Source organism: Schistocerca gregaria, chromosome 4 (assembly GCF_023897955.1).
Source record: "Schistocerca gregaria isolate iqSchGreg1 chromosome 4, iqSchGreg1.2, whole genome shotgun sequence".
Classification (NCBI taxonomy): Eukaryota; Metazoa; Arthropoda; class Insecta; order Orthoptera; family Acrididae; genus Schistocerca; species Schistocerca gregaria.
Window position 1 is genome coordinate 130676851 of NC_064923.1, and position 20923 is coordinate 130697773.

Genomic DNA, 20923 nt, shown 5'->3' on the forward strand with positions numbered 1-20923 from the left:
ATGGTGTTGTGGACTTCTGCCTAGTGGTATGTATACTATTCACTGTTTGTAGGAGGCCAAACTGCTGTTCATCAACTAGTTGACTGCTCCTTTGGGAAAGAAATCGAAGTTGCTTTTTCTTAGTATTCTACCTTATATGTATACTATCAGGATCTTCTTCTCTAGAATCACAAGTTTTACTATAAAGAAAAGCATTTATATGTGTGTGTGTGTGTGTGTGTGTGGGGGGGGGGGGGGGGGGGGGGGGGGAGACTGAAGTAGGTACCATAGCAGTTGATGGCCTTCCAACTTCTATTTGTTTCACTCAATGAAGGATTGTCTTCACGGACTACCCTCTGTTGACACAAATGAGGTACAATGAACTGTGAAAGAGATGTCACATAACCCTTTGCAAAGAGGATTCACGAGTTGCATGTGGAAATTAAGTACCTAAATGTTTTGGTTTTGATGGTAGCTGTGTTTGGTAACAACATACTGAAGAGGACAATGTCACTACAACTACACGTGCAATTTGAAACATGTACCTGTGTATCAATAGAGACCACTTTTCATTACTTCTGGTACAACCTTTACATTACAAATGTTCCTGATTTTGTACCAATTTCCAGAAACAAATTACACAACTTTTGCATACTTCAGATATTGATTCTTCTGCCAGAATGACACAAAATTCTCATATGGAAGTCAATGAATTGCATTTCCCATAATCAATTTAGCGGTAGTGGTAAGTTCCTACGGACCAAACTGCTGAGGTCACTGGTCTACTAATTTAGTCTTGTGTACAGCACTGAAGTAAATGTAGAAAATATTCATAGTAGTGTGTAAATTTTACAAAACAAAGCACCTTACCTTGTATAAATTCAGAAAATTACACAACTTTTTTAAGGAGACCACCAATTAACAAAATTAAATTTATTTTCTATCACTGTGTTTTAATTTGCAAATGCAGAACATGATCTTAAAATTTTCTGAAGGGTAACAAAAACATCAGAAAATATTATCAGTGGTGCAAATAAACTACAAAGATTTTGACATTTTTATTGGATTCATTTACCATAAAATATGTGAACTGTTTGGACATTATACATTTTATGCTATTAAATAAATTACATAAAAACAATTGCATTACATAATTCAAGCAGTTCAGTTATGGAGGAATCAAGCTACAGGAAGGAGAAGAGAACGTCACCCTATTAACAGGTGAAGCACGATCTAATGTATTTAAATGTACATATGTATACATTATGGTTGCCGCTGATGAATGAATTTCATGATAAAATAACTATCACAGCCTCATCTGGAGGTTGTCTACCTTACTTTTGACAGACTAACCAAGACAATTCACATTCATAAAAGTGTGTGTGTGTGTGTGTGTGTGTGTGTGTGTGTGTGTGTGTGAATGTACTTTGGGAAAGGGGGTAACTGGAAATGTCACTAACCTCTGCTGTAGAGTGCAAGGTGACTTTCTTCTCATTCCAGCTACTTAATTTTTCAAACAATGAATAATGCATCTGAAATTATGCTATTTAAATACATGAAAGGTGTCTTTCCACTAACTCCAACAAATGTTCATAATAAGACTGAAAAATCATCTCAACTCCTTGTGTTTAAACTGCATGTCAAATTCAATGTGTTGAAATGATTTAAAAACCTTATGAAACACAGAAAAAAAAACTAACTGCTTTGACCATATTTACAGAGAGGACTATAAATAGAATTTCTGTGAACGAATAAAAGTATACAGTTACTTCTTTTTGTAATAAACATAGTTCACTGAAGTTTAAACTATTTTTACTTCGCTATATATATATATATATTCACATAAGTTTCTAGCAATGAACCCACACACACGAACTGGATTCTGACAAATACTTTCAAAAGATTCAGGAATTCAAAGAAGACCTTAGTAAAAAACGCGCGCACACTGATGTTTATTTACACACTGTTCAAGACAACGATTTCGAGCGTGAACGAGAATATCTCCTGCGACCTTCTTTCCTGTGTGTCCTATGTTTTTTAGACTGTGACGACGAACTAGAATCTGAAGAATACCTATGTGATCTCTTCCCTTTTCTCTTCTTTTCCCTCCTGTTGCTTGGAGAATGGCTACTACGGTGACTTCTGTAACTATGAGTTTTGCTACTACCACTACTATACCTCCTTTCAATTTCTCTACTCCTACTTGAACTACTGTGTCTCCTGTCATACTTTGACTTTCTGTCATTTTCATCACCCCTACGACTATCCCGTGACCTGCTCCTACTTTTTCTGTGCTGATCCTGCCTATCTCGACCTTTCTTTTCTTTACTGTGATTGTCCTTTCTCCTGTCTTTACTATGTTTCTTTTCAGTCCTCCTTGGCTCAATATCCCAACTGTGACTACGACTATGCCTTTTGTGACTACTACCACCAATTCTATCCTTCCTTTGTGAACTGTCTCCTTTGTTACTACAGTTTTTGTATTTCTTTGAACTGCGCCGACTTCGTGATGAACTAGACTGAGATGATGAACTGCCCGTTTCAGAACTTGTCTCGGAACCGCTGTCGGAATTAGAATCGTCATCATCTGAACTAGATTCTTTTCTCTCTGACTGTTTTGCCTGATGTCTCTCCTTACTAGTGTTTTCATCTGACACAGAGTCTTGTCTGCTAGGCTTCTTTACCAATGTTGGGTTGGCAGAAGAATCTACAAAATCTCCCGATTTCTCTTGTTCAGCATGCTGTACGGTAGTAGTTTTTAGCATCTGTGCAGTTTCTTTCTCTTCTTCCAATTTACTCTTGGCGTCCTGTGCTTCTGGGGCCTTGTCTTCCGCATCACTGTCTTCACTTCCATCCACCACTGACTGTCGTTCAGATTCTTTCTTCTGTTCTTCTTCCCTTTGCAATGAAGCTTCAATTTCTTGCTCTGTTTTGAGAAATTCTTGTTTTCGTTTTTTAATTCTAGCTTTCAATTCTTCTTCTGAATCTGCTCCATTAACTTGAGTTGCAGTGTCACTTTCACTGTCACTCTCAGATTCGTCACTGTCACCATACATTCCCAATCCTAACCTCCCAGTCAGTGACGCAAGAGCTTGCGTCTTCCTCAACTGCTGGACAGGAGCCTTGGCTTTTGCCTTTGTAATAACCTCTTGTGCTACTGCCTCCATCTCCTCTGTCGTAACTTCCAGCAGTATCTCTGTTAACAGTCGACGAACTTTCAACATAACTTCCTGCATCCTTTCCTCCTGACTCTTTGGTGGTTCAGGTTCAGATGCTGGCTGACTATCTGAATGTGCATTAGGTGATTGGCTCGGACTGTCAGCATTCCTAAACCTTGATTTCCTTCTTGCAGTTGGTGAAGGAGCTGCCGTTACTTCATGAACGGATTCCTCGGAATCACTATCAAACTTGCTCTTTTTGGGTAGTGACGGTAAATCACTTTCCGCGTGCATTTCAGCCCTCGCTTGATCTTCCTCTTCCCGTTTCTTCTTCAAATATACCTCCCTCAACTTCTCACGGTCCAGTTTTCTCTGTTTCTCCCTTTCCATTTTTTCCAATCCTTCCCTTATCCAAGCTGGTAATTGTCGCCGTTTTGCAGCATCCAGCACAGGCATTGCACTATCATCCTCCTCAGACTTATCAGGAGAACGGGCACGGTCATGTGAACGACCAGGTCTCTTCCAATCTTGACGATTATTTCGGATAAATGGAGACTGACCAATGGGTCCCCCTGGAGGTAAACCGGCACCTTCAGCTGGGGGGCCACCTGGCCAGTAACCACTTGAAACAGTAGGAGTGTAATGGTCTGTACCAGGTAAATGATTATAGTCATAAACACTACTTTGGTTCCCGTATGTCTGAGCACCTGAAGGAAATTCGAATGGTGGTGCAGGAACTGTGTCGGGGGCAGGAGGGCCTTTCACTGTGGAGACTGTACTTTGGTTGTTCGCATTACTTGCACTGTTAGGAGGCACCATTCCACTAGATGGCCAAGACCATCCCCACTGCTGCCAGTTTGGCCACTCACCCCAGGAATTTTCCTGTGAACTTGGACCACTTGGCTCACTATCATCCTTGTCATCCATATCCATTGGAACTTCTCCATCGTCAAAGTCTCTTTCCTCCTTTTTAGGGGCAGTATTTCTGTTGTATGTGGGCGGGGGAGGAGGAGGGGGTGGAGGGGGAGGCGGCGGAGGTGCTGCAGTTGAGACCGGCTGTTCGGGACCCGGGTGGGTCCCTTTCATCTGGATCCACTGCTGTGCCAAAGCTGCCCAGTCCACTTCTTCATGGGCGACATTCTGGTATGTAGAAGGGTTGAGAGCCCAATTGGAGTATTGCGGATCTCCTGACCACATGGCTTCTTCCTTCTTGATATGAACTGACTCCTAAAATAAAAAATATCTGAAGTGAATTTGAGGATTACAGAAAAATGGCAACACATCTGCTTTAGTTTCATAAAATACATCACATTTTAAGATAAACAGTTAAGTAAAATCAAAATTTAGAACACTGGTCACACTTGGAACAAAAAAAGTAGTTAGTGCAGATAACACTGGGGGGAAAGGGGGGGGGGGGGGGTGAGATAATCTTAAGAGATGTTAAAACCTAAAAATAAAATAAATAAAAAAATGTTGTAAGCTTTCATTCACAAAAGTTTAGAAAGCAAAGATCGTACTTTCCTGTAAATATGGATTAGCATTCTTTTCAATGCAGGGTATCATTAAGTCAACCAAAAAGTCAATTTGTTAGCAAGGAAGGCAAAATAGATCCCTCTATATAGAAGTCTTGACACAGCATTTAGAGAGAGAGAGAGAGAGAGAGAGAGAGAGAGAGAGAGCTGTCTTCAACTGACATGTGTAACAAGTGATGTAAAGCTGTGACTAATATCTTAACAGAGGCACAGATACATCAAGAATGTGATCATAATGTCCTGAAACATTCACACGGAGAAGGAAGAGGGGATGCTGGAGTGACTAAAGTATCTAATGAACAGTGAAATCTTGTGTTCAAACAACAGAAGAAAAGGCTGGACAGCATACCATAATGCATGAAAGAATTATATAAAGCATGCATTGTTGTTAATTTTCTTTTCTTTATTTCACAGATATGCGTTGAAAATTCCCAAAGGAATAGCACAAGCCCTAGTAGGTTCTTATGATCTTAGGAGCACAAGCTGATGACTTTGCTCCTCTAGATTACATATAAATAATGCCGACAAATAGATGAGGCTATACTTGAACACAGCAAATGTGGCTCCTAAAAGATACACTGTCTACCAAGGCTGTATCAAAATACATGAATTTAATCAAAAACACACACATTGTTACTATTGTTGCTACAGTATTTGGGGAAAAAATCTTTTTAAACTGGAAAAGGATTAAAAAAGAGTGTACTTAAGTGTCTCAAGTGCCATAAGATTTGGTACAGCACAATCAACATAACTATTGTAATACTGTATAATGATGAAAAATAATTCAGGAGTCTGACAAGAATAGTGCCCATCTCACATTTCAATGACTTGAGTGAGAAAGACACACTCCTGATGGTATAAAACTACAGCTATACATACCATGCTTCTGAAAATGCCCTACAAAGGTTACAAAACCTTAAAAGCAAAAACAAAAATACTGGGAATCTGCTGAAATGATATAATAGCATCAAAACACTTCAGCACAATGTTATCTAAGAACATTAAAAACATTTAAACTGTCACAGATAAGTTATAATTTTAATGTGAACATGGAAAACAAGTTGCCCTACTTTTAAAGACTGTACTGAACGTACACAACTTCAGCAGTTGTGATACAAAAAGTAGCCATGAACAGAATACCATAATCTGAAGTGAAATTTCTTTTTAGCATATGGGGTGTTGAGGCTCAGATTGTACAAGCAATGACTACTAGAAAAAAGACAAAGAGAAGATCTCGTCATAAATGGTTGTGGCAAAAAAAAGAAAAAAAGAGTATCAATGTTCTTTACTGGTACAACAGAATTTTTTGCAATTAGTAATTCTTTACAATTTGTTCATAATTGGCATTTCTATGAGCAACTGACCAAATAAAGAAATCTTCCTTCAGTCACAATATATTATTTATTACATATAACATTTTGGAGACCGTGACATCGTCAAATGCATTTTAGTGTAAGTTACATATTTGATCAACAAAACAATGAACTGGTTAGCTCACAGTAAGGTTGTTTGTATGCAGTAACAGACGACATACAACACACAAAGAAAATTTACACTTATAGTTTGATGTCAAATGTGTATATTATTTTCAATTCTGTGTGCTATAGTGTTCAATTTTGAACACTATTTTCATCTATATCGCAATTTGCTAACAACATGACATACATTTTACCACTGGTACACTTGTAATGAATGTAAGCATATAACAACTCAAAGGCCTTGTTTCATACATCTAAGATACATCAGTCACAATTCTCATCGTAACTGTGTTGGTTATGGATGAAGAAAAGTTTTTTCCTTTTTGAAGAAAACCAAGGAGCTGATTGCTGGGACTGACTGCTTTGCTTGGGTGTTTAGCTGAAATATTTCACATTATTGTTGAAAAGTACAACAACCTTACAATGAGAGACTTAAACCATCTCACCATCCTACATACTGAAAACAAAGATAGAAATTTAGGTTTGTTACAACAACTGAAAATATCCTCCAAAAGATGAAATTCATTTACCACATACTTGAACAAAATAGACTTTCAAAGTCACAACTATTCCAGCTATTTTTATGAAGTGCTTCAGCTCAACACGTAAGCTATTAGTTCCCGCAGTCACCCCGTCTGATTTTTTCAAAAAGTACAAAAATTTCTTCATGTATATCCAAAGCAGTCATTATACAAATTGTGAATAATGTATGTTAGATGCATGAAGTATGAACTGTGACTTCTTGTTAAACACTTACAGGAATTAAAAGTATAACAGTGATAAAATGTGTGACATGTTGTCAGTGAATTGTGACACACATCAAAATAGTTTATGGAATTTAATGATGCAACACACAGAACTTTAAGTAAGAAATATTACACTTAATTTCCAGCCAAAGGTATAAAATATGTTACTGTGGACTAAGCAACTCACTGTTTCACAGAAAGGATACATAACTTCCACCGAAATGCAGCTGATAATGAAGTTACAGTATTGGGAAATCATGGAGTAATAAACGATATCAAAGTGACTCAGGGGGGGGGGGGGGGGGGGGGGGGAGATCTAAAACACATAGGCAGTTCTATGAGTGAAAGAATACAAACAATACAAAAGGCACAGGACCATGTCATTGCTCTGCATTTTCTGTATAAAGCTTTACTTCTACTTTACTTGCTCAGGCTCTATGATGTATTCAATTGTATTTCTAAAACTGTGCACTACGTTGATAAAGTGTCTGTCAACTTCAAGGGTTCTCAACTGACACTCCACATAATCACCTGCAGGGCTTTAATTGTGCTGAAATGAGTGTACATATACCAAGTAATGGTGTCACAGCTCAAAACCAACACTCCTACATGACCATTCTTGTTTCACAAAGAAACTTTATGATCTGACTTTGATCTTCCACCACCACCACCAAACATAATAATTTGAACATATATTGTGTACGTTGTTTTGCAGCTGCAAATTTTATCAAATGCATTTCAATAATATTCCACCAGAGCTGCATATTTGTATATGCTATTTTTTTTTTTATTTTTTGCTACCAGTTTGAGTGTGGCTAATTTTCAAGTGGTACACAATAAGATCATAAATGTTATTTTTCAAGCAGCATTCACAATTTTATTGTGTACTGCTCAAAAAGAAAACAGCATTTATGATTTTATAGTGGACTGATTGAAAATGAGCCCTGTTCAAAATGGGTAGTAAAAAACAGATATACATAAAAAGCACCTCTGATTGAATATCATTACAATACCTTATATATAATTAACTGAAAATCACAAGCAGGAGCTTCAGCGAAATATTTCAAGTTCTATCAACTAGCCATATCTGAGACAGTCGACAAAATATGAAGAACTGTAGCTCAGTTTTTAAACTTGCCTTCTTCATTAGTATTTGTGCCTGTATAATGGGCACAAATAAAAAATGTACTGGTAAGAAAAGGGGACTTAGTGTAAATGAAGACTTCTGTATAATAAGAAAAACAGAAATGGTAAACACAAAATAGGAGATGCCATCAATAGCTTGAAAGCTAGTTTCCTTGTCTGGGGAACAAAAAGAAGGTCATAACTGGGTAGCTAAGCTACCTTTGAATGGCTTAAGCTCCATATGCAATTCAAGTGTTATTTTGGAAACAATGAAAACTGCCAACTTTAGCTGGTAATAGCTGGAATTCACTAATAAAACTACTTTTCAATTCCAAAAAGAAACAACAAGCACCACCGCTGATAATCATGCCTCGTTTACATCAGGCAAAATGATAAGCAAACACTAACAAACGAGTGTTCATAGAACTATTTGCTAGTGTTCATTACAATTCACTTTTACCTGTCAACACGGATTTATACTGTAGAGAATGGAAGAGGACTTGAGGGACTGTATATAGAAGTACACCTGAATACTTTAATGCTATGGTTGGTTCTATCACAACCCTCCCTCCCATTTTTTGCACTAAAGTCATCAGCACACAGTTTTCATTTGAGACAATGCTAGTTACAGTCACAATACAAATTTTCTGATGGAATGCAAGTGCTCCGTTTGTAAAGAAGCAAGCAAATCAGATTCGAAAATGGAAAATATGGATACCCGGATATTTACACAAGTGGTAAACAACTGGCAGTAGTGCACTTCACTGTAATTGAGGGGAAAATTTTAAAATGTAACACTCAATAGAAAAAAAAAAAAAACAATATCAGAAAAAAAAGGCTATTGCTTACACCCTGATTTTTAGAACTGTATATGTTTACACCAGACATAAGTACTTTTTTCATATTTCTACAGCTGCTACAATATCTAAAATTGTTCCTGATATCTGTGATCCCATATGTGAAGACTTAAGGATGTTATTAAAATAGGGCTCTGAAAGTATAATCAATGTAATGCAAAAATGTACAAATTTAATATATGTTACTTGATAAAATTTCCTTTATAGTTTGTTGGAGGAGTGTAATTGACGACAAAATTTTTATTTCTCATGATCATATGTTATGTACTTACAGCAGCTACTTTCAATGTCAACCACAAGAATGATCAGGTATTTTGTGTATTTTTTATTTTACAGTAATTAACATAAAAAAGACATATTAGTATCTTCATTTTTGGTTTCCCATCGTTCCTTAGGTACTACAAGGTGTTTCAAAGTCTTCGCATCAAACATCTGCACGAAAGTATGTCAAGATGATGCTGATAAACTTGAACTGGCAGACACTTAAGACAGATGCCAACTATCCCATGAAAGCTTACATAGAAAAAAAAATTAAGAGCTATCTTCAAGTGAGAATCTAGGAATACACTTCAGCCCCATACCTATCACTCCCACGGAGACAATATTAGGCTAATTACAGTGTGCACAAAATTGTTCTTTCTGCACTCCACATGCAAATGGAACCAGAGGAATCTCAAACAAATGGTACAATGAGAAGCACATTCTGCTATACAGTATACCATGGTTTGTAGAACAGACACAGATACAGAAAAAGAGAAGAAACATCTATCTACTGTAACATGTTTCTGTCACCATACAGCAATTGGCTACAGGTGAATGATTTGCATTTTTTTCATTTCAGTTTATTGTCTGCATGTTGAAATTTCAGTATTGTACCAAAAATGGAAGTTTCATAGTGTCAAACTGACAGAATATAATAGGACCTACATAATTCTGTTATTTCTAGAGTTGCTACACAGTACCACGAGACTAAAAATTTGTCAGCCATCGTATATTATTAATGTTGTGTGACAAATTCGCAGAAAGAGCTATTCAACAGCTCACATGCAATGGAAACATTTTAGACCTTTTAACTGCAAACAGGCCTGACTTTATCGACAGTGCCAGTATGGAGACAAGGATCAGTGACAATGACATCACAGTAACAACAGTTATCAAAGTTAATAAATGTACAACTACATTTGTACTCTGCAAGCCATCACACGGTTAATGGCAGAGGGAACCGTGGGTCATTACTAGCTATTTCCTTTCCTGTTTCATTTGCAAATAAAGCATGGCAAAAACGACACGCTATATGGCTCAGTATGAGCCCTAATTTATCTTTGTGGTCATCATGCAAAATTTAAATTGACAACACTAGAGCTATTCTGCACTCAGCTTCAAATGATGGTTTGCTAAATTTTCTCAATCGTGTGCTACAAAAACAATGTTTGTCTTCTCTCGACTGATGCCCATTTGAGTTCACAAAGCACCTTCACAATACTTATGTTGACAAACTATTGTTAACAAATCTGGCAACACACCTCTGAATTTTTTTGAGGTCTTCCCTTCCTGCTGGGGATCCCGAACACTCCAGCAGCATTCAAGAATGGATCGCCCAAGTGCTCTATCTACAGTCTCCTTTACATATGAACCACACTTTCCTAAAATTCTCCCAATAAACCAAAGTTGGCCATCTGCCTTCCCTACAATCGTTCTTAAATGCTCATTCCATTTCACATTGCTTTGTAATGTTACACCTGCATATTTAACTGACATGACTATGTTAAGCAGTAAACAACAAATTCTGTACTTTATCATTACGGGATTGTTTTTCCTAGTCATCTGCATTATCTTAACATTTTTCTACATTCACAGCAGGATGCCATTCATCACACCAAATAGAAATTTTGTCAATGTCATCTTGTATCCCGTTACAGACACTCAACAACAACAACAACATCCCAAACACCACAGCATCATCAGCAAACTGCTAGATTGCTGCTCCTCTGTCAGTCAGATCATTTACATATATGTAGAACAAGAGTCATCCTATCACACTTCCCTGGGCCACTCCTGACTTTACTCCTGTCTCAGATGAATACTCGCTCTCGAGGATAACATACTGGGTTCTTTTACGTAAGATGTCTTCCAGCCTGTCACATATCTGGGAACCTATTCCATATGTTCATACCTCCACTAACACTGTGCATTGGGTCATCATATCAAAAGCTTTCCAGAAATCTAAGAAACTGGAATCTGGCTGCTGTCATTCCTCCATTGTTCGCAGGATACCATGTGATAAAAGGACAATCTGAGTTTTGCACGAGCGATGTTTTCTAGATCCATGCTGAGTTGTGGACATAACCTTTTCAGTCTCGAGGAAATTTATTTCATTAAAACTGAGAATACGTTCAAGAATTCTGTGGCAACCCAATGTAAAGGACATTGGTCTGTAATTTTCCAGGCCTGTTCTTTTACCAGTTTTATAAACAGGAGTTACCTGCACTTTTTTCCAGTCGCTTGGGACTTTGCATTGGGAGGAGATTCACGATAAATCCACGATAGGTAATGGTCCAGTGCCAAAGGCTACACTCTGTAAAACCTTGTTTCCATCCAGACCTGGCAACAGCTCTCCCCCTCCCCAGTCACTTTTCTATCTCAGAGATGCATTTTACTATGTCCCCCATAAGGGAGCCTATATGATACTCAAACAACAGTATGTTTGTACAGTCCTCCTGCATGAATGATTTCTTAAATACCAAATTTAAAACTGTGATTTTCCTTTTGGTGTCTTCTACTGCCACACCTGGCTGGTTAATGAATGACCGGGTGGAAGCCACCAACCTGCTTAGTGATTTTATGGAGGACCACAATTTTCTCAGGTTGTTGGTTAAGATCTTCTGCTACAGTACAACAGTGGTAGTAGTTGTATGCTTCGCATATTGGTCTTTTCAGAGATGTGTGAATTCCTACTAACTTTTTCCTGCTGTCACCTCACCAGTACAACCTGTTTTGAGGAAGATAAAAGAGCATGCCTACTCAGATATGTTTTAAATGCTTGAAGAAGATAAGGACATGTCTTTTGTTCTGGAGACAGGAAACAAAATTTGGGCATATTTCTACAATCTGGAAATGAAGAATAAGTCTGTGGAAAGGCGTCATATCTTCGTCCCAAAACCTACATAGTTTAACAGCCCATTATAGCAGAGAGAGTCATGGTGATTTTTTTTTAAGGATGGCAAGGCCACCATCTCCCATGATTTTCTGGAATGCAGCTGTACCATCAACAAAGAGCAAGCCTACAGAAAAAGGTCCAGAAATCTGAAAGTGATCCACATTCACTATGATTATGCAACAGTTCCTTAAGAACAAACAATTAACTGCCAAAGAGCTAGTCTGTGGTCTCTCATCCATCGTACAGCCTAGTTCACACACATTTGGACTTCATCCTTACTCCAATAGAGGATAAGGTTTGAAAAGAAAAAAAGGTCAGGCAAACATGGTAATAATATAGCGGTGGTATTCATTCTCGGCAAGATACGTACTTCATCAGTAGCTCTAAAAACCACATTAACCGGTTCCAGCTTCTGGTTAATCAACATCAAACAAAATATGTAAAGCCATTACACATGACATCAGTACAAATATCAACTGCTGTACAACATAAAAAGATTAACCTTATTTATTTTTCTGTTATCATATATTATGTATAGGGTCTTTCTTTGGGGTTAAAGTGTGCTAGGACTACTAACAAGTAACTATATGAAAATCACAATTATCAAACAATAATCAATAATTAATGCACATATATATTATCCTCATCAAAAATAATTTAACTAGTTAATTTACACATATCAAGCAAATGTACTGTGAAAGAGGAACAATGCCATTATATATGAACAGACCCTTAATTTGAATGGCATTCAAATTATGTAGTAGTAACTGTAAGTTTAATTCTCACCTTCATCAAATTCATGCGAATACTTGTCGAATATATCAGTTTTTAGAGTCTAACGGGTTACCGTCTCCATGTAAGAGCTGATGTCTGAAAAATAATGTATTAAGATTTACCAGGATCTTAACATTAGTTCAAATCTGACCATATTTTAGAACACATCATGAATGCATTAAAATACCATTTAGATAGTTACATCAATGTCAAACAGTAAGAGCACAATGCATTCTGGTTCAGCAACTCAACTCACTGTAACCTGCAAGCAGTAACCATAATATCAATAGTTTTTTGAAGCATCAGGAGGAACAACAAAACAGAAGCTGATAAACTTGACAAATATCTTATGAAGCAAGTATTTTCAAAAGAAGTACTTTCATGTGTAAAAGAACTGAACATATAAACCTGATTTAAGGAAACAATAAGTGCTGTTTTAGATTTTGTGAGCTTATGTAGTGATTCCACAGTTATGAAAAAAATAACAAAGATCTTAATAAAGAAAACAAAAATAAAGAAAGGAAACAGATATTTACAGCCTAAAATGCAGTGTATTCCATAGTGTCAATGTCAAATATTACACAGTTGCAGTTATCTAAAACTAAGTGCCCATCTGAGCATGTCCATGTCCACAAAGGCTCAAGAGATATATTAGGTTCAACTACGCATGATGGAACAATAGCCACAATCCTGATAGAGAATCAATATATAATCTGTGCAGTAGTTTCCTTTAAGTCTAGTCCTAACAGAGCTAAATAAGCTGTTTGTCTACTTGCAACATGTTCACTGTTCTAAACAGTGGACAATACTTGTAAAGATGTATGTTTGGGATCTGCAATATACACGTAGCTTGCACTGTGATGTGTGTGTGTGTGTGTGTGACTGACTATTATGTGGCAGAACAAATTTTGGGCCACTGGAACAAGCCCTACTTTTTAGGTAGACATATTTTACTAAAATATTTGCATGCACAAAAGCTGTAATTATAGTAATGTGTTTCATACACATGCCATGACGTGAATACTGTTGGGAGAATTCTGATTAATTTATCTACCATAAAACATTGTTAACAACCAGAAATTATAGATTTTTTCTGACAGTTCCAGAAGAAAGTGTGAACGCAGAGGTCACGTGTTTCATTAAAAGACCAGTTTTGTGTGTGCAATAGCAGCTGCTGTATGTGCAAAGTAACTTAACATAAAAATAGGGCAGCAGACATAATCGATCATTGAAACTAATACTTATACTACCTCTCAGCATTCAGGGTAGATACCAAAATATTTTTCCATTCTAATTTAATCTTCAGTAAGAAAATAATTTGTTAATTGAATTCTTCCATTTTTAACTTTTTATCAGAATGCATAATAAATTGAAGACATGAATACGAAAGTTGTAATTACAACTCACAGAAGAGAACTTGTTCTTATTAACAGATGGACCTGAAAATTATTTCAAGGCAGCTTATTACATGACTGTGACACTTCTCTTAGTGCCATCTAATCTGGTGGTACCATTATCAGTTGGTGAGCAACCTAAAGAAATAAATAATGCTTTTTATCTTAGTTGCAGTCTGTATTGGTATGAGTATCAGTAGCTCTTAAGAACGAATGTCCAACAATTTCCCTAAACTAATGGTTTACTGTTGACCAAGATTCAGAAAAATTTGGGAATAAATAATGTATAAAACTCAACACCCATCCTGTGAGCAGCAGCACATGATGTGATGATGGGAGAAGCAATCTGATTGGTGGGGGAAAAAGGGGGGGGGTAAGAGAGGCCGGGCGGGGGGGGGGGGGGGGGGGGGGACAAATAGCACAGTAGGGGTGGAGGATGGTAAAGTGCTGCTGCTGGGAGCATGCAGGGATCAGGTAGAGAGAGTGTAGTGCAGCCACGTGCAGTCAGTAGGTTAGATGGGGGGGCAGGGGCAGTGTAACTGGAGAGAAGTACAAAGACTGGATGTGTTTGTGGAGTAGATGGCTGTGTAGTGCTGCTCTGCGATCAGGGAGGTGATAGGTGGGTGTAGGACAGTCATTAACCAAGGGTGAGGCCAGGAGGGCCGCATGGTACCATCCTCTGCCAACTTATTCATGAGTCATCTAGAGGAATCCTTTCTACAAACCCACTATCCCAAACCCCTCATATGGTTCAGATTCACTGATGACATCTTTGTGATTTGAATTGCCCAACATTTCTCCAGAACCTCAATACCTTCTTCCCCATTCGCTTCAACTGGTCCTCCTCAAACCAACAAGCCACCTTCCTTGATGTTGACCTCCACCTCAAAGATGGCTCCATCAGTACCACATCAAACATAACAACCACCAGCAATACCTCCACTTCAAAAGCTGCCACCCTTTCCATGCCCAGAAGTCCCTTCCATATAGTACAACCAACCATGGCCATCACATCTGTAGCGATGAGCAGTCCCTCTCAAAATATACCAAGGGTCTCACTAAAGCCTCCACAGATGGTAATTACCCTCCCAACCTTGAACAGTAATTGATCTCCCATGTCCCATCTCTCCAGTCATACCCCACCTCCCAAAGTCCCACCATCAGACTGCAGAGGAGCATTCCCCTCATGACTCAGTGCCACTCAGGACTGGAGCAACTCAATCATATTCTCTGCCAGGGTTTAGACTACCTCTCATCATTAACTGAAATGAGAAATGTCCTTCTCACTGTCTTTCCCTCCCCTTCAACAGCGGTATTCTGCCTCACACCAAATCTACAGAACCCCATCCCCGAACCCCTTGCCTCACAGCTCATCCCTACAACAGAATTAGATACAAGACCTGTCCCATACATCCTCCCACCACCGCCACCTACTCCAGTCCAGTCACAAGCATTGCCTATCCCATCAAATGCAGGGCTACCTGTGAAACTACTCACTTGATCTCCAACTCACCACTGTGCTGTGTCCTATGTGGGTCTGACAACCAAAAAGCTGTCTGCCCCGTAAACCTCCTGGCCTCAACCTTTGTTAGTCATTGTCCTACACACACCTATCCCACTCCTTGTTCCCACTACAGCACTACACAACCGTCTACTCCACAAATGCATCCACAGCTGCCCCCCCCCCCCCCCAAACTCTGTCTAACCTCCCAACTACACCTAGCTGCCCTACCTCCACCCCACCTTGTCCCTGTATGCTCCCACAATCAGCACTTTATCATCCCCCACCCCTACCCTTCTATTCCTTCCCCTCACCGATCCAGCCTCCTCCTTACCCCCACCATCCAGATTGCTTCTCCCATTATGTGCTGCTGCTCGCAGTCTGGCCTCGGCAGCCAGAGACTGTGGTCATGAGTGTGAGAGTTGAGCGCGAGCGCGCGTGCCTGTGTGTGTGTGTGTGTGTGTGTGTGTGTGTGTGTGTGTGTGTGTGTGTGTGTGTGTGTTTCCCCCCTCCCCCACCCCAATTCAGATGAAGACCTTTTTAGCCAAAAGCTTACTTGTCTGACAGTCTTTCTGGTGGGCATATCTGTGACTCGACAGCCCCACTATATGGTGATAAAATTGGGTTTTAATGGGTTTTATTGTCTTATTTTTGACAGTTAGTTAAATTTAAATTCCTATAGTTAATTTATTCAAAACACTAGACTATTTTACTACTGCCTGTTTAAAATTACTTGATAGTTTATGTCTGCCACTTGTCACTGCAGTGTTGCCACACTGGTCACTGGCAAGCACTTGCTAATTGGTGACATACAAACACACAAATGCTGTTAATGTGCGACATGGAGCACCGTTTGAAGTGGACTAAAGAGATATGCTGGAAATGCAAGATACTCTGTTGACAGCTGACTTTAGATGACCAATAACCAAACTGTAACAGACGACAGGTTTTGCAGCTCTGAATTTAAACTCGTGTCCTAAGCTAACCACAATCTTGTGATGTCTAAAATATCAGAGAGAGCGGAGGTCAACAATCTATGGCGGAACTGAAATCACTATCACTTTGTTCACCACTATTAAAGCTAATCACTATGAGCAAACTCGTGAGAGAAAAAGTTCAGTTTTAGCCACCTAATTCCCTGCTGTCACTGATTGGCTGAAACTATCCTCTTACTGGCTGCATGAACTGCCACTTTACCAAAAGTTGAGGAGTCTTCGTTGGCACTTGATTGCACATTATAGACATAACGGGCAGATTCCAGAAGAAGAAAGAATGGTGCTTAGAAAAATAGCAGCAAATAAAAATGTCAATATAACAATGAAAATGCCACACAAAAGAATTAGAAACAAAAAAATTACATTTAGATCAGTTAATAGAGAAAAATGATTAACTCTTTTGATTATATTTACGCATAAAAAGATGTGTGGTAGCAGACGCAATTTGAACCAACAACATGCACCATGTCAAGTTAAAATACTAACCATTGTGCTAAGACATAACACGCAGTCAAATTGTTCCATGTCTGCCTGTAATCGCCCAGTGGCAATGATTAATTGCAGCCTTCAGAAACTCAAGTTTCATGCAATGTCGTGCAAAGCTTATTTAATGCAAGTTGATCTCTGTGACTATGGCAAATGAACATGTGAAGCTGAATCACGTCTTGCACAAAAGTACGCAGTGGTGTTTAGAAGTATACGGTGGTGTTTAGTTAGTGTTGTGTATGAAATGTGTGTGTTTCATTAGCATCATTATGTGTGTGTTTTGTTTGTGGTGTGGTTACTGAAGTGGAAGTGAAGTGGCCAACTGTTCTGGCAGTTACGCAACAGCAAATGGTTCGGGTGTGACGAGTGCTTTGACTGGTAAAAACCACACCTCCAATGCATGAAGTATCAACTATCAAGCAAATTTTAATCAGACTATAGTGCTTCTTTTCTTGTCCTGCCAGAACTGCATTCATTGAGAGAATCTCTTCCACCTATGGGCTTGATTGGTCAAAATTAAGAAATAATTTAGGAGAGAAATAACGGAAGATATATAAATTACTGCACGATTCCAAAAAATAGTACTTTACATTCATTTCAGTTTTACATCAGTTTGAAGTTTTTTAAAGTGTTAATGTTATTCAGTAGTGTTCCATACACTGCAAGAAAAGTTAACAGACGATATTAACAAAATATATTCTTGTGACAGTAAATAACTGCCTCAAGTAAATATGACCACTCTTATTGTCTTAAGGTTAACTATATAACATTATGTAACCCTGATGCTGACGAAGCTCTGGAATATAACTAATGGTTTCCAACTCTTCTTGTTTGAAGCCCTTCTCTTAGCACCAATGCAACCACTTTCCACAACGTGCACCATGTGATCTAAACTTTCAACAAATTCTGATTTGTTTAATCTCTGCAGCTCTATTTCAGACCATTATTTCCCTCCCACCATTTTACTGTCTTTCTCACTCTGTTTTTGGTCTCTCTTTTTAATTACCGAGCAGTTATTTTCCTCTTTTTAATGTCTCTCTACAACTGTACTGTTTTCATGATTCCATCCACTCACACCTGTGATATCCTTTCTTGTTGAACACGTGTATATTTATATGTCTATATTTTACCTTGTATTAAGCTGGTAAATCCTACTCCATTATAAGTTTATCCTTGGGTGGATAAATTACTATACTTCACTACAATGAGGTAATAGAAGTCATGGGACACATTCTAATATCGTGTCGGACCTCCTTTATACTATCTATGCTGCCTCTATAGCCATTCATAACTGTGAAAGTGTTGCTGGTGCAAGATTTTGTACACAAATTGATCACTTGATCATGTCCCATAAATGTTTGGTTGGATTAATGTTGGACAATCTGACTGGCCAAATTATTTGCTCGAGCTGTCCACAATGTTCTCAAACCAATCATGAACAACTGTGGACTAGTAACATGACACATTGTTGTTTGGGAAGGAAGTCTGGCTGGTTTGGTCTCCAAGCAGCCAAGCATAACCATTTCCAATCTGTTATCAGTTCAGTTGGAACAAATGACCCAGTCCACTCCATGTAAATACAGCCTACACCATTGTGGACCCACCACCAGTTTGCACAGTACCTTGAGGACAACTTTGGACCAAGGCTTCATGGAATCTGCGCCACACTCTAACCCTACCATCAGCTTGTACCAAAAGGAATCAGGACACATCTGACCAAGCCATGGTTTTCCAGTTGTCTAGCTCCAACCAATATGGTGTTAGTAAAGGCACTCACCTTGGTCGTCTGCTGCCATAATCCATTAATGACAAATGTCGCCACACCATCCTAATTGATATGTTCATTGTTTTACATCTACCCCCCCATTTTTCTTGAATTTTTGCAATTATTTCACAAAGTGTTGCTTGTCTGTTAGCACTGACAATTATAGGCAAACACTGCTGCTCTCAGGCCATTAGACACTGCATTGCCCTTGGTGAGAGGTAATGCCTGAAATTTGGTATTCTCGGTCCTCTCTTGACACTATAGATCTTGAATTCCCTAACAATTTCCAAAATAGAATGTCCCATGCATCTAGCTCCAAGTACTATTCCACATTCAAACTCATTTAATTGCTGTCGTTCGGACAAAATCACACTGGAAACCTTTTCATGTGAATTGGTTAAGTACAAATGACAGCTGCACCAACGCACTGCCCTTTTACCTATCTCATGACTTTTGTCACCTCAGTGTATTATTTTAGATCTTTGATTTGAACAAAGAGTTAATGGCAATCCATTATTAGGAGCACTCCCCTCCCCATAATTTAAATACCGACTTCTATGTCCTCTATTACTTAATACTCCTAAGCTGAACCCTACATCTGTTGTCACAGTATTTTTTTCCTCCCTTCTTTTAATTACACACATCTCTCTTATATTTTTCTATTTGCCTCTTCTTCATTACAAAGAAGATGCTTTAAAACTCCCAAAGCTTAAGATTTGATGTATCTTTTTTCCCTATCAGTTTTACTGCAATTGTTAAGTTCCAGAAACAGATTGAAAATGTTCAAGTGGCTCAGGAAAATATTTCTATTGCAGTGTCTAATTAGACACAGAAAATTTAACACTCTGGGAAAGATACATATGAACAACATTTAATAAACAGGTAAAATGTAATACAGATGTTGAAGTTCATTACTGAATAAATCATTCCTTAAATCCACTGTCAATAACAGTCTCTGGCAAAACTGGTTTTGGTGATGATGGAAAGAAAACTGTTTTCTATGTCAGGCACATCGAATCTCCAGAAGAGCGCATTATTGTTGTAATAAAACTCAATTAACAGGAATAAATGATGATGTAGAGGATAAGAAGAAGAGGGAGGGGAAAGGGTTGCATTACACAGCCCTTAAGTTTGAACCAGTAATTCCAAACAAGCCCAGTGAAATTATGTTTTCATCATGTCAGTATTCAAGTCATACATAGCTTTTTTTAGCAACCAATGACACACAAATACAATTTTTATTGTTGTGTCACAGGAACTGCTAGTGGACAGAATGTCTCATCCCTGTTAAGTAGTGTGTGAGGTGTCTGAGGGGCAAAAAGAAAAAGATAAGAGATACACATGTTATTTGCTACCCTCCGTAGTGTCATACTACACTACCTATTAGCCACCATATTTCATGTAGTCAATCTACTTTTTGTTTTGGATGTGAGAAAGTTCGTATCACATTTTTGTAAGCTACACGTTTGCTAAATTTGGTTCTGTAATCATAGCTGTCGTCTGCTCAACATATGCAAGCAAGCCTGGATATCCATTGAAGACACATTCCTATATTTTAACGTATGCTCTGTACATAAATTTTGACAATATAGTCTGTAACTGTGCTGTATTTTGCACACACTGTATTTATTTACTTGTTAGTTAATAAAGCATGTTGCATCAAGTTCTCAAGCCTGCAGGGTTGCCACATCTTGCAAAGAAAATCAGTCTCATTACTTGATTGTCGTACCTCGTAAGTTACCATTTTCTGTAACATTTCTGTCTGTTCTCCAAAAGTTGTGGATAGCACAAATCCATTACAAATTACGTGTTTTCTGTATTGGACAAATCTATGGAGCAGAAAAGTCATACTAACAGACAAAGACCAATCCTAAATGGAATTTTCCAGGCTACATCCTCTCATTATGAGTGTCACACAATTAAATGTAACACAAATATTACTGACACTATTGAGATACGATCAATATCAAATATTT

General features: G+C 38.3%; 1 protein-coding gene across 3 annotated transcripts in view; it reads right to left on the minus strand.

The window, feature by feature from the left end:
- Positions 1–897: 897 nt before the first annotated feature.
- The window catches only part of LOC126266600 (arginine/serine-rich protein PNISR), a 38081-nt gene continuing 18055 nt past the window's right edge, over positions 898–20923 (minus strand). For 2 of the 3 annotated variants that reach the window (XM_049970920.1, XM_049970921.1), the window contains exons 2-3: positions 12819–12902; positions 898–4364 (exon numbers count right to left, since the gene is read on the minus strand). In XM_049970920.1, the coding sequence (XP_049826877.1) occupies positions 1947–4364; positions 12819–12833 (2433 nt within the window). In that variant the 5' untranslated portion in view covers positions 12834–12902 and the 3' untranslated portion in view covers positions 898–1946. The remainder of the gene's footprint in view (positions 4365–12818; positions 12903–20923) is intronic. The other variant, XM_049970922.1, reaches the window with a different exon arrangement.